Source organism: Tamandua tetradactyla, chromosome 14 (genome assembly GCF_023851605.1).
Source record: "Tamandua tetradactyla isolate mTamTet1 chromosome 14, mTamTet1.pri, whole genome shotgun sequence".
NCBI lineage: Eukaryota > Metazoa > Chordata > Mammalia > Pilosa > Myrmecophagidae > Tamandua > Tamandua tetradactyla.
In genome coordinates this window covers 15642354-15657403 of record NC_135340.1, presented here as the reverse complement: position 1 = coordinate 15657403, position 15050 = coordinate 15642354, and the positions used below count along the sequence as shown (strand labels likewise).

At 35.1% G+C, this 15050-nt stretch overlaps 1 protein-coding gene across 7 annotated transcripts in view; it reads left to right on the top strand.

Annotated features, from left to right (window-relative positions):
- Positions 1-15050, top strand: part of TTC6 (tetratricopeptide repeat domain 6) — a 292851-nt gene that overhangs the window by 201285 nt on the left and 76516 nt on the right. For 4 of the 7 annotated variants that reach the window (XM_077126904.1, XM_077126903.1, XM_077126902.1 and 1 more), the window contains 3 exons: positions 12509-12974; positions 13291-13420; positions 14264-14436. In XM_077126904.1, coding sequence (XP_076983019.1) covers positions 12509-12974; positions 13291-13420; positions 14264-14436 — 769 coding nt within the window. Of the gene's footprint in view, positions 1-1574; positions 7474-12508; positions 12975-13290; positions 13421-14263; positions 14437-15050 lie in introns of those variants that run through there. The other 3 variants (XM_077126906.1, XM_077126907.1, XM_077126908.1) reach the window with 3 other exon arrangements.

The window sequence follows — 15050 nt, the reverse complement described above, 5'->3', positions numbered from 1 at the left end:
TCGTACAAGTCCCCTTGTTTCCCCCCTTCTTCAGCCAAGTCATGGCAGGATGTCGTGTCTGCAGCTTCACTTTTTCTCTAGGAAATACCCTTCTGCTTTTGGTCTCTGAGTCCAATATTGATACATCAGCCAGTGAGGGGCTAGAGGAGACCTTGCTTTGCCACTTGCTGATGCAGCAGTGAGCCGCTCTTATTGATGATTCCTGGCTGACCTTGACTCCCTGTGCCTCTGTGCTGGATTTCTGCCTTGTTCAGTCAGCCCTTTTTGCTTAAAGTACGTGCCCAGTACTCCTGTTGCACCAGAAATCTCGGCTTTTCTTGCTTCTGCACGTGCTGTTTAGCTCACAGAAACTGCATCGCCTTTCACCCCTTGCTGCCATCCCTCTTACCTGGTTGTCTGTGACTTGCCTGCCTCTTGGATCTCTGCTAATGTTCTGTCTTCTAGGATTCACTAACATCCTTGATCTGAGATCCAGGCCAGCCTTAATGGCTCTCCCATCCCTGTGAATGTACTTCCTTGTGCCACTTTCTAGAATAACTGGCCCTATTCCTTCCTTTCACTATCAGGATCTCCGTACCTGCTATTGAGAGTCAATCTATGGTCTCAGACCTAGTTTACTTGGCTCAGACTTGCTGCCACTACATCCCCAGGAGAGGCAGGATGAATTTTTCCCCAAGCAGGAAGTGATGTGTTTTCTTTCATTGCTTTACTCTCCCACTATCCCATCAGCTTTCTGCTTTCAAAGCTCTCATCAGGCATATTTTGACTTTTATTTGTTTCTTTGCTTCTCTAAGAGCTGGTAGCTGTTATGTTCCTAGAACAAGAACTCTAGGTTACAAGAGTCTATACGAATGTCTTCCAAGCCTCGTGTGCTAGGTCCTTGGTGAATAGGGCAAGCTACTTAATTTCTTCAGATCTTTGTTTCCACAATTGGAAGATGAGGAGCTTATCCATATGATTTCTAAAGAAACACCCAGCTCAAAGATCCCGTGACTCAGGTGATGAAATATTCCTTATTCTTACACAAAAGAACATTTTGAGCAACACGCTTTTTTTTTTAAATTTTTTTCCATTCTACATATATAATCAGTAATTCTTAATATCATCACATAGTTGCATATTCATCATTTCTTAGAACATTTGCATCGATTTAGAAAAAGAAATAAAAAGACTACAGAAAAAGAAATAAAACGATAATAGAGAAAAAAAAAAGTTATACATACCATACCCCTTACCCTCGCTTTCATTTACCACTACCATTTCAAACTAAATTTATTTTAACGTAGCAAAGGAAGAAACATTCTTTCCTTGTAGCAAAGGAAGAAATATTCTCTTTGGAGTGGGAGTAAATAGTAAGCCCCTCCCCTTTTATCATATTCCTTCTATTTGGACTATTTAATTTTGATGACCTGGGCTATAAATTTTCTTCATAAAAGTTAATCCACTGTCTGCATTTGTTTTTCACATTTTTATAGAAAGTTGTCCAGCAAGATCTTGCTTTCTCTTCCTTTAAAATATTATATTTATTTTATAAGATAATAGAAATAACCCAAGAGAAATTGTTCCCCCTATTATTTATTTTTATTCCATATGTTCTACTCTTTTGTTGATATGGTAGATAAAAGGAGCATCAGACACAAGGTTTTCACATTCACAGAGTCACATTGTGAAAGCTATATCATTGTTCAATTATCATCAAGAAACATGGCTACTGGAACACAGCTCTACATTTTCAGGCAGTTCCCTCCAGCCTCTCCACTACATCTTGAACAACAAGGTGATATCTACTTAATGCGTAAGAATAACCTCCAGGATAACCTCTCGACTCTGTTTGGAATCTCTCAGCCATTGACACTTTGCCTCATTTTACTCTTCCCCCTTTTGGTCGAGAAGGTTCTCTCAATCCCTTGATGTTAATTCTCAGCTCATTCTAGGGTTTTTCTCAGTCCTTTGATGCTGAGTCTCAGCTCATTCCATGAGCAACACATTTTAAACTGCTTAAAATTTGTTTGTTCAAATATTCTCATATCTTTCGCTCATATGCATGTCTGTGTTTCAGCTCGAGGGTGTATCATTCTCAGATTGATATGTGAATTAGCAAATTAATATACTGCAGTTCCACCAAAGGAAAAACTTTGAGCCATATTCATGGTAATAAAAACATTGGTCCAGACTTGTAGCAAAGGAAGAAATATTCTCTTTGGAGTGGGAGTAAATAGTAAGCCCCTCCCCTTTTATCATATTCCTTCTATTTGGACTATTTAATTTTGATGACCTGGGCTATAAATTTTCTTCATAAAAGTTAATCCACTGTCTGCATTTGTTTTTCACATTTTTATAGCAAGTTGTCCAGCAAGATCTTGCTTTCTCTTCCCTTAAAATATTATATTTATTTTATAAGATAATAGAAATAACCCAAGAGAAATAAAAGTGTGTGTCTGCACAAAAAAACAAACGGGAATGTTCATAGTAGCACTATTCACAGTAGCCGAAAGATGCAAACAAAACCCAAATGTTCATTAATTGATCATGGATAAAGGAAGTATGGTATATCCATACAATAGAATATATTCTGACTATAAAAAAAGAATCAGGTACTGATACATGCTACAACATGAATGGACCTTGAAATATATTACTAAGTGACAGACGCCTGACTACAAATTGCACAAATCCATTTTACAATATACATATTGTATAAATCCATTTAAGTGAAACATTAAGAATAGGAAAACCCATAAGAGCAGGAAGTAGATTAGTGGTTACCAGATCCTAGGAAGAGGGGAGAATGAAGAATGTATAGCAGGTTTCTTTCCGGAATGAAGAAATGTTTTGGAGTTAGATAGTGGTGATGGTTGCACAATTATGTACTGGACACTTTATATTGGTGATCGTTTTGGACTGTGAATTATATATCAATAAAATTGTTATGAAAACAAAAAAATATATGGGATTTAAGGAACCAGTGTGTTTGGACAATCTTTCTAGAAACTTGTCCACAAAAGAGGAGCACAGAGTAATAATTAGGAGGGACGTGGGGGTCAAGAGAGGAATGTATGCATGCTTACATGTATGTTTAAACACCTTTATTTGAGTTATAATTTACATGCAATAAACTCCACATATTTAAATTATATCAATTGATGAATTTTGGAATCTGTGTACACTTATAAAATTATTTCCACAATACAGATACAGAAGGTTTCTAATCCACTCAAGAGTTTCCTCTTTCCCCTTGGTAATCCATCCCTCTCCTTCCACCCCTGTTTCCAGGCAACCATGGAGCTTTCTATTGTTCTTAAATTTTATATAAGCAGTGTGCAGTCCGAGTTATTTCACTCAACAGTGATTTTGAGATTCAACCATGTTGTTGCAATTATGAATAATTTGTTCCTTTTCACTGCTGAGTAATATTCCGTTTGTGATATTACCATAATTTGTTTATCCATTCATTTGTTGATGGATTTTTGGGTTGTTTCCAGATTTTGGCTATAACAAATAAAGCTTTAATGAATATTCACCTACAAGTCTTTCAGGGGGACATATGCATTCATGCCTCTTGGGTAATTATCTAGCAATTGAAGGGCTGAGTGATATGGTAGGCATTAATGAACTCTTTAAAAACTACCAAACTGCTTTCTAAAGTTATATTATTTAAATTCCTACCAGCAGTTTATGAGAGTTGCAGTCATATAAAACCCCACAAATATGTAGTATTCTCAAAGTTTAAAATTTTTTTTCAGCTCTTCTGATGTGTGTGCATTGATATCTCTTCATGGTTTTGGTTTGAATTTCCTTAATGCCTTAAAATGTTTAGCACCTGTTTATGTATTTAATGATCATTTGTACATCTTCTTTTGTGAAGTATTTGTTCAAACCTTTTTCTCATTTTCTAATTGTTCTATTTATATCTTATATTGTCTTATCTATCCATCCATCTGCCCATCTGTTATCTGTCTTATGTGTGTATTGCATATTTTCTCCCAGTCTATAGCTTGCCTTTTCGTTTCCTTGTCATTATCTTTCAAAGTGCGAAAGTTTTAAATTTTGATGAATTTCATTTTATCAATGTTTGCTTTTGTATGTATCAAAGCTTTCTCATCTCAAAGCCCCAAAGTATTTTCCTATGTTTTCTCCTAGGAAATTTTATAGATTTAGGTTTAGCATTTAGTCTGTGATCTGTTGCAAGTTAATTTTTTGTGAATCGTGTTAACATTTCCTCATTGAGATATTGTATTCAATTGTTCCATTATTATTTATTGAGAAGATTCCTCTTTCACCTTAAATTGCCTTGGCACTTTTAATGAAAATCAGTTGACCAGAAACTGAAAAGAAATAAGCTTGTCAATTTCTACAAAAAAAGGCCTAATGGAATGTGATAGGGATTGCTTTGGATTTGTAGATTGATTTGGGGAGGAGAATTGTCATCTTATTTACACAGCATCTTCTAATACATGAATATAGTATATCTCCTCATTTACTTAGATCTTCTTTAATTTCCCTTTGTGGTTTACAACGTAGAGGTCTTGACCATTTTTCTTAGATTTATTTGTAAATATTTTATCTATTGATTTATTGTAGTGCTATGGAAGTGAAAATTTTCAATTCTTATAAGAGCACAGTTGAGTTTTGTATAATAACCTTGTATCGTGCAACCTTGAAAAATTTACATTTTACTTCTAGTGCTTGTTTTTTAGATTTCCTGGAAATTTCTATGTAAACAATAATATCATCTGCAAATAGGGACTGTTTTACTTAATCTCTTGCAATGTTCATAACCCTTATTTGTTTTTCTTGCCTTGATGCAATGGCTAAGGGTCCAGTAACAGTGTTGAAAAGAAGTAGTAAAAGCTGTCATCCATGCCTTAAACCTCATCTTAGGGGAAACAATTCAGTGTCTCACCATTGGTTATGATTTAGTTGTGTGGTTCTTTTGTAGATCCCCTTTATCAGAATGAAGAAGTTCCCTACTATTCCTAGTTTACTGAGAGTTTTTATCATGAATTGGAGTTGAATTTTGACAAATGGCTTTTATGCATGTGTGTCCGTTTGAATCTGTGGTGTACCCCAGAAAAGCCATGTCCTTGAATCATCATTCAGTATTGCTAGGTGGGAGCTTTTTGATTGTTCTCATGGAGATGGGTCTCACCTAATTGTGGGTGGTAACTTTTGATTAGATGGGTTCCATGGAGATGTGTCACCACCCATTCAAGGTGGGGACACTTATTGGAGCCCTTTAGGAGGGGATTATTTTGGAAAAAGCTTCAGAGCCACGAGAACCCATGCAGCAAGAGGCCTTTGGAGATGAAGAAGGAAAATGCCCCCAGGGGAGCCTCATGAAAGAAAAAGCCTGGAAAGAAGGCTAACAGATGTCGCCGTGTTCGCCATGTGCCTTTCCAGGTGAGAGAGAAACCCTGAGCATCATCAGCCTTCTTGAACCTAGGTATCTTTCCCTGGATTTCTTAGATTGGACATTTCTATAGACTTGCTTTAATTTGAACATTTTCATAGCGTTAGAACTGTAAACCTGCAACTTAATAAATTCCCCTTTTTAAGAGCCGTTCCATTTCTGATATATTGCATTCTGACAGCTTGCAAGCTAGAACAGATTTTGGTACCAGGAGTGGGGCGTTGCTGCAGTTTGCAAATACCAAACATGTTGGAACAGCTTTTTAAATGGATAAAGGGAAGTCTCTGCAAGAGTTGTGCAGAGCTTGATAGAGAAGACTTAGGATGGTTTGGAGAGACTGTTGGTAGAAATGTAGACTCTAAGGTACTTCTGATGAGGCTCCAGGCAGAAATGAAGTGTTTGTTATTGCAAACTGGAAGGAAGGCAGCCCTTGTTTTAAAGTGGCAGGTAATCTGGCAAAGTTGACTAGTGGTTTTAGATGGAAGAATGATTATAAAAGTCATGAACTTGGGTATTTAGCGGAAGAGATTTCCAAATTAAATATGGGAAGTACAGCCTGTTTTCTCCTTGCAGCTTATAAGCAAAATGCTACAGGAAAGAGATAAGCTGAGAACTGAACTCTTAGCTACAAAGAAACCAGAAGTTGATGTTCTGGAAAATTCTTGGCTTCCAGGAAGGGAGACCCGAGAGAATAGTGCCCCACATGAGGATTTGGCCAATGTGGAACCAGTCAGCCATTTCAGAAAAAGCCAGGATTGGAGATGGAATTATCCAGGAAAGATTTGTGGAAACGCCTTATGTCTGATGGGCATGATCTGAGCCTACTGCATAGAAGGCCAACAGGAGTGCTGTGGGATCTGGATAAATGCAACTGCTGCCAGTCTGGACTAAAAGTCTCAGAAAAGGGACAAAGTGAATGTAAAATGTCTTCAGAAACAAAACCGTGGAGACTGAGGTCTGAAGTCAAGACACCTTGGGCCAGGAGATTGGTTGCACCCAAGTACTTGGAGAGGGTGAGTTTCTCCCCAAAGGCAGAGTGTGGGCCTATCACCTCATTGCAGTGGAAGAGTTGTGCAGCCTCAGGCCTTGGAGAAGTGCAGCACATTCTTTGGAGATTGTGGAGAGCCTGGCTACCACCACATGGAGGGGTCTAGTGTGTGCCCCGAAGATGGCAGAGAGCCCAGGTGCAGCCCAGATGCTTGGAGAGGGTGGAGCCAAGAAAAAGGTGGTCTCCCCAATGTCCCCCAAGGTTGCATTCGGAGAGAGGCAGGCCACTGTGTAGGTCCTTGGAAAGGATGGGACTGCCACTTTCTAAAGCCCCCAGGATAAATGATTTTGAGACTTTGAAATCGAATGGACTTTTCCTGCAGGATTTTGAAACTATTTAGGTCTGATGACCCCTGTGTTCCTTCCAATTTCTCCCTGTGGAGGTAGAGGTATTTATCCTATGACTGTCCTTCATTTGTATGTTGGCAGCAAATAACTTGTTCTGAATTTTACAGGTCCAGAGCCAGAGGAGAATTTTGCCTTAGGACAGACCATACCTGTAACTAACTTTCATGAGATTTTGTACTGTTTCTGACTTTGTAATGTATTTGTATTGTTACTGAAATGCTTTAAGGCTGATATTGTTATGGAATGAATATATTTTGCATTTGGGAAGGACATGTCTTTTTGGGGTCCACAGGGTGGAATATGCCAGTTTGATTCTGTGGTGTACCCCAGAAAAGCCATGCATATCCTTTAATCCTCATTCAGTATTTCTGGGTGGGAGATTTTGATTGCTCCTATGCAGATGTGACTCACTCAACTGTGGATGGTAACTTTGATTAGATAGGTTCCATGGAGATGTGTCTCCACTCATTCAAGATGGAGTTGCTTACTGGAGCCCTTTAAGAGGGAACCATTTTGGGAAAAAGCTTCAGAGCCACAGGAGCCTATGCAGCCAGAGACCTTTGGAGATGAAAAAGGAAAATGCCTCCAGGGATGTCTCATGAAAGAAGAAGCCTGGAGGGAAAACTAGCAGGTGCTGCCATGTTTGCCATGTGCCTTCTTAAACCAAGGTATCTTTCCTTTGATGCCTTAAATTGGACATTTCTGTAGCCTTACTTTAATCTGGACATTTTCACAGCCTTAGAATTGTAGACTTGCAACTTAAGAAATTCCCCTTTTAAAAAGCCTTTCCATTTCTGGTATAATGCATTCTGGCAGCTTGCAAGCTAGAACAGCATGTAATAAGATGATCATCTGAATTTTCCTTTGATTCTGTTTATATCATGAATTACACTGATTAACTTTCAAATGTTTAACCACCCTTGCATTCCTGAATTAAATCTTACTTGGTCATGATGTATTATCATTTTAACATATCATTCAGTTTGCTAATACTTTATGGATAATTGTTGTGTTTAATATTCATGAGGGATATTGGTCCGCAATGTCTAACCCTTCTTTCCTTCCTCCTTCCTTCCCTTCCTTCCTTCTTACCTTTCTTATAATGTTTCTATCAGGTCTTGCTATTAGGGTTATGCTGGTTTCATAAAATGAATTATTTTTTTTCTTCCTCAAAGGAAAAACTTCCTTGAATGTTTGATAGACTTTATCATTGAAATCAGTTTGGCCTTGAGTTTTCTTTATGGGAAGGTTTTTGATGCCTAATTTGATTTTTAATAGATACAAGGTTATTCATATATTTTATTTCTCCTTGTGTCAGTTTTGGTTAGTTGCATTTTTCAAAAAATTTGTCCATCTTATTTAAGTTGTCAATTTTGTTACCAGAAATTTGTTCATAATATCTTTTCACTATCCTTTTAATGCCTGTGTGGATTGTCTCTTTTCATTCTTGAATTTGATGATTTGTATCCCTTCTCTTTTTTCTTGAACAGTCTAGTGAATTGTGTTGCTTTTTTTTAAAGTTCGTCTTTTGACTTTGTTAATTTTTTCTATTATCATCTGTTATATATTTCCTTTATTTCTGCTTTTATCTTATTTTTCCTTCTTTCTACTTACTTTGGGTTTACTTCACTCCTTCTTTTCTAGCAGCTTAAGGTAGTACTTTAGATCTTTGAGTTTAGATTTCTCCTTTTTTAAATATAAAATTATGTTATGTTTCCCCAAAAATCTGTTTTAGTTGCATCATACAAATTTTGAAATGTTGTATTTTCATTTTATTTCAGCTCAAAATATTTTCTACTTTTGTGATTTCTTATTTAATGCAGCAGTTATTTAGAAGTGTATTATATATCAAATATTTGGTATTTTCCTAGATATGTAACTGTTATTGATTTCTAATTTAATTCCATCTTGGTCAGAGAAGACAGTCTGTGTAATTACAATATTAAAAACAATTGAGATTGCTTTATGGCCCAGCATATGTTTGGTCTTGATGAATGTATCATGTACACCTGAAAAGAATATAAATTCTGCGCTTTTTGTGTATAGTGTTGTATATAAATTAGGTCAAGTTAGTTATATTGTTGTACATATAAGTGTTTGATTTCTTTTTTAGTTTTATTCATTGCTGATAGGTATTTCTGTGGAAATGTCTATCCCTTAATCTCTATCAATTTTTTGCTTTATTCTAAGGCTCTGTTATTAGGTATACATATATTTACAATTCTTATTTATTCCTAGTGGATTAATTTCCTTTTTTATCAAAATGAAATGTCTCTATTTTTAGAAATAGTCCGAAGCTTATTGTATCTGATATAAATATAGCTTCTTCAGCCTTCTTACACTTACTTTTACATGACATATCTTTTCCTATCCATTTACTTTCAACCCATCTTTATATTTAAAGTTCATACCTTGTAGGCAGCATATTGTCAGGTCTTTGTTTTCTATTAATTCTGTTAAGTTTTGCCTTTTAAGAAGAGTTTCGACCAATACTGTTTAATGTAATTATTGGTATTGATGGATTTTAGGTTTTCCATTTTATTATTTGTTTCCTGCTTGTGTTTTAAGAATTTTTATTTCCCTTCCCATTTTCTGCCCCTCTTTTGGGTTATTTGAATACTTTTTAGTAGTTTACTCAGTTTTATCTGCTTGCTTTTTAGGTATTTTTTGTATTTTTTACTGTTTGTTCTAGGGATTTTAATATACATTTTAAACCTTTCACAGTCTACTTCAGGTTAATATTGTACCACTTCACTACAATATAGAAACCTTGTAATAATATAAGTTCCTTTACCCTTCCTGCCATGCTTTAGTTATAATCTGCATTGCATCAACATACATAGAAAACCCCACTGGGCAATGCTATACATTTTGCTTATATTGCCATATGTATTTTAAAGAACTTCAGTGGAAAATTAAGCTTTTATAGCTACTTATATATTTACCATTTATGATGCCCTTCATTTCTTCTTTTTATATATATATTTTTAATATAGTAACATATTCTTCATTTATACTTAGGTATCCAAGTTCTCCTGGTACCATTTCTCTTCATCCTTTAGCATTTCTTTTAGTGTAGACCTGTTGGTGACAAATTCTCTTAGTTTTCCTTGTCTGAAAATGTCTTCAGCTCCCCATAGTTTCTGATGAAAAATCTATGGTTATTTGAATTGTTATTGTTCTTTTTTTTTTTTAATGAGTTGTTCTACTCTGACTCTTTGTAATTTTCTTTGCAGCCAATTTTTTTATGGTGTATTTAGGCATAACTTTCTTTGAATTTATCCAGTTTGAGATTCACTGGTCTCCTTCAATCTGTAAATTTATGTTTTTCACACATACACATATATGAAACTTCTGATTTCTTCCTATCTCTCTCTCCATTCCTCCTAGGACTCTAATTACTCTATTGATATTGTCTGTTCTCTGAGACTCTCCTTATTTTCAATCCTTATTCTATCCATTCTTCAGGATAGATAATTTTTATTAATCTGTCTTAAAATTCACTGAGTCCTTTCTCTGTCATCTCCATTCCACTATTAAGCCCATTCAGTGATAATTTTAAATTTCAAATATTTTTCAGTTCTAAACTTTCCATGTGGTTATCTTCTTACTTTTCTGTTTCTCTGCTGAAATTTCTTATTCATTTACCCCTTTAAGTGTATTTTCTGTTATAGCATATAGATCTAATAGCTGCTTTGAAGTTCTTTGTATCCTAATTCCAACATCTTGGCCATCTCAGGGTTCATATGTGTTTATTGCTTTTTCCCTTTAGAAGGGATTACAAATATCCTGAGACTTTGTCTAGTCATTTTGGTTTGTACTTGGACATTTTAATGTTATGTTTTGAAAACTTTCGGCCCTTTTATTGTCTTCTGGGGAATGTTGATGTGTTTGTTTTCACATGCCATCTATCCAGTTGTCTCAGCTTAGAGTGAAGAGTTGGGCAGATTATAGCTTAATGCAAATTCTTTTATTGAATCATGGCACATAGTAGGAACTCAACAATAATTTGTGAATAAATGATTTCAGTCATTCATTCTTGAATATACAGTTGTTGAGCACCTACTATATATTAGATACTATTCTAGACAATGAGCACAGAGCAGTGAACAAGATTGGCACACTTCTCCTCATGGAGTTTATATTCTAGGATGAGAGATAGTGGAACGATAAACAGATGAATATAGGGATGTTTGGACAAGATAAATGTTATGAAGAAAAATAAAGCAGTGTGATTGGCATTACTTTTAGACAGGGAGATTAGGAAAGACTTTTGTGAAGGGGTGACGTTTGAGCATGACTTGAATGGACTGAGGGAGTGAGATGTTTGTATATCTGAAGAAGAGAAAATAACTAGAACAAAGGCCCTGAGTTGGAAACCTGCTTGTTTTTGAGGGACTGTATAGAGCTCAGTGTGGCTGGAGTACAGTGAGTGCAGAGAGTGGCAAGAAGTAAGGTTGACGAGTTGTTAGGGATAAGACCAGCAAAGGGTCCTGTGGATATAGTCCATATGGATTAGTCTCCCAGGGTAGAGAGCAAGGTGGAGAAGGGTAGAGATGAATTTGAAGGTTCAGATGGAATGAGAAGGAACCAGCTAGGCAGAAGTGCTGGAAAGTGCAGTGGCATTAAGGCTCACTCATAGATGATGTGGGTGGAGGGTACGAGTAGTGACAACAGAGATAAGTGCAGGGACTTCACCATTTAGAGACTTGTAACCATGGTTTGCAGGCTAGCTACTAGGAAAAACTCTTGGATGGGGTAACATTATTTGATATGTATATTTTTAAATATTTATCTACATATTTAAATATATATATTTATAAAAATCCATGCTGGCTACCATGTGGAGAATGTATTAGATGAAAGGCAAAGTAGAAGCAAAGGACTTATAAGTGATTGTATGCTAGATGTGATAGTGCTAGGGCACTTGTGTAGAGAGGAAAATGGAGATTGTTAGAAATTAAGGATAGGACAGAAAATTGACTTTCTCATTTTTATTCTCCTAGTTTTTAGCACTAGGTCTTTCTCATAATACACACTCAGGAAATGTCTATGAAATGGTTGGTGTTAAAACATTTTTTTCTCCAGTAGAATGTACTTATCCTTCTATATCCTGTGCCTAAGTCCCAGTCATATAGTAAATGTTGAAGAATGAAAACTGTGTTGCAAATGGAAAATTTTAGGAGGATGGCCCTGGAATGTAGCATTTGAAAGCATAATAGGTATTATCTAATTTAATCCCTTACTAAAGAGAGGTAAAGTGTGGGATGTTTATTTGGTAACCTACTGTGCAGTCAAATCCTTCCTTCTTCCCACTTCCTCAAGTTCATGTCCTCTCCAGCCTCTTGGGTGGCATGTTCTTTCTCATATCATATTTTACCTCCTTAATTCTCTATTGTAATTCCTCTTTTGAGGCGGGTAGCAGACTGTAAATTAAATCTGAAAGAACATTGGCCCCATTATATCAGTTTTCTAGGGAGACTACATCTTTCAAAACAGCTTCTTTAGCTTTTGTAAACTCTCCAGAGCTGATTCAAAGAGCTACCATTTTAATGAATGAGAAGGAGGATTTCGTTGCATAAAAAATCATGTCATTTTCTGTCAATGACAACAGTAAAAACTGCTCATTTTTCAGTGGTTGACTTATTGATCATAAAGATCATTACATTTCTATAATTTAAAAATTATTCTTTTTATCACTAGATCACAGTCTCATGGAATACTTCTCCAACAGAAGAAATATTTGCTCAAAGTTCCATTACATGAACGTCAAATTCGGAGCCCCAGTCTACCTGTATGTTTAAATTTTGAAGAATTTGCCCAAAGTAAGGGAGGAATTCCACAAAATAGTGATCCCTGGAGATGGGCTATTGATCTGTGGTTTAAGTACAAATCAGAGAGACTGACCATAAAAGAGAATGCTGCCAAAGTATCTTTTCAAAGGGACAAGTCTGAAGAAGAAGAGAAAGAACCTCCAAGATTAGAATTAAGTGATTCCTTGGAGTCTGAGCTTCCTCCAGAAATCATTAAATATTATGAATCTGAAGTGGAGCTCCTGACTGAAGAAATAAATAATAAGACAAAAATATCTGCATTTTCATACTGTAGGCGTGGAGCTATTTATAGGAAACTGGGGAAGTTACAGAGTGCCATGAATGATCTACAGGAAGTAAGTTTTATCTACTCAAAATAACAATACTCATAACTTATGCTTGTGTTCAATTAAATAGTAATTTTTATGAGGACTTTGAACAATGGATGTTTATAGGATAACATGTGGGATTGTAAAAATAAGTAAAATTATTGGCATTATCTAATAATTAATATTAAAATGTGATTTTACTTGTCAGACTGGTAGATATTTTATTCTACACTCATCCTAAACCATTGGGAGCAATAGTGCTTGAAAACTTTATTTGTTAGGATATCTTACTTTGATAAATTGACTTTGGTTGAATTCATATGTATATTTATTTATTTTCTAGGCTATATCCTTAGAACCATTGTTTCTCAATGCCTATTGGCACCGGCATTTCATTTATCTTTTCCAAGACAAAATAAATGAAGCTTTGGATGATTTGAATTTTATGAATAAGTATAATAAAAATAATGCAGGTGGGTTGTCTGTGGAGACAGTTACATGGTTTATACCCTTGTCTAAGCTTTTACGTTTGATTAAAAGGATGCATAAATTAAGCCCTGGAGAAAATGGTTGTGACTTTCTTATTTTTTACTTTTTTTTTTTCTTATTTTTCAGTTTTTTACTTTTGATATTGTAAATTCTGGGTTCGTAGGATCCTATATTGTTTTCAAGAGACTCATCAGGTTTTTTCATATAATTGTCCTTGATAAACAGTACAGTAAATTGGTTCCTTACTACTTATCTCACAAGAATAACATTGTTTAAAAAAATTTTGTTCTAGAAGTGATTTACAAATCATTGCTTGACCACAAGTCTCTGAATCAGCATCGCTCTCAATATTCCCAGAACTTTCTGGGTGAATGAAAGCTATACCTTTGCTCTTATGAGCCAACCTGAGAATGTGAAAATGCCATACTCATTTTTTTAATCCCCAGCACTTACAACATACCCCTAAAATATACGTGCTTGAAAAATGTTTTTGATCTATATTCATTTACACAAAATTTTGTGACATCAATATCTAACTTTTCTGCAATCATTAAAAATAATGAATCATTTCAGACATACAAAAAGGCAAAAGATGGTTTTTGTCACTTCAGATTGAGAGTACTTTTAATTGTAATGAATATTTATCCACCTTTTGAGAACAAATCTTGCATTTCTAAAATTAGAAAAAACATAAATGTTTAAGAAACTATGATAGAGAAAAATTATTCTAACTATATTTTTTGGAGGCAGAGGGATTGTTCTTTAAATTTTTCATTGTTAATAATAAGAACATAACACTAAATTTCATCTTTTTAAATTTTCTTTAGAGGTATATTTGTCAAAGGCTGAAATTTTCAAGAAAAAAGGTGACATTTCTTTGGCAATTCTAAACTATACCAAAGCAATTAAGTGCATGCCCACAAATGCTGATATATATTTCAGGAGGGGTGAGATGAATGAAATATTAAACAAAGTACTGGCCATTGATGACTTTTCTAAAGTAAGCTTTAACACATAAAATACTGCCATTTATATATTTATGTATTTTAGATCATTATATTCTCTGCTAATAGTATAGCAAAATTTTGGAGATTTTTTCATATATGTATGTTTTATAATCATAATGAATTTATTATAACTTAGAAGTTAAGATTTGTATTAGTGGAATTGATACTATGTCATACTATGTCAACTAATTATATTTTTATTCATAAATAAATAGAAATGCATCAAAGAGTTGTGGGAAGGGGTGCTGATACAACCTTGAGGGTCCCTAAGTTTTCTGGTTCTGTCCTCTAGAACCATGAAACAGTTTTTGAAAAACCTTTGAAAATTGCTTTTTCCCTTGAAGCAACAGAGAGATTTCTTTTTAACTCGAGATATAATGGTTTCTTCTACATAGAACCTGTCTTGTTCTCAAAGTTTACTCACTCACTCACAAGTGCTTTTTAACTAAGGCACTGCACTACGCAGTGGAAAATGGTGGTAAGTAAAACAGATGTGCTTCCTGTTTACATGGAGATTATCGTTTAAAAGAAAAGACAGCGGTTAAAGGAATAATTACATACATAAATGTGTAATTCGAAATCCTGATGAGTGCAATGGAGGTAAGAA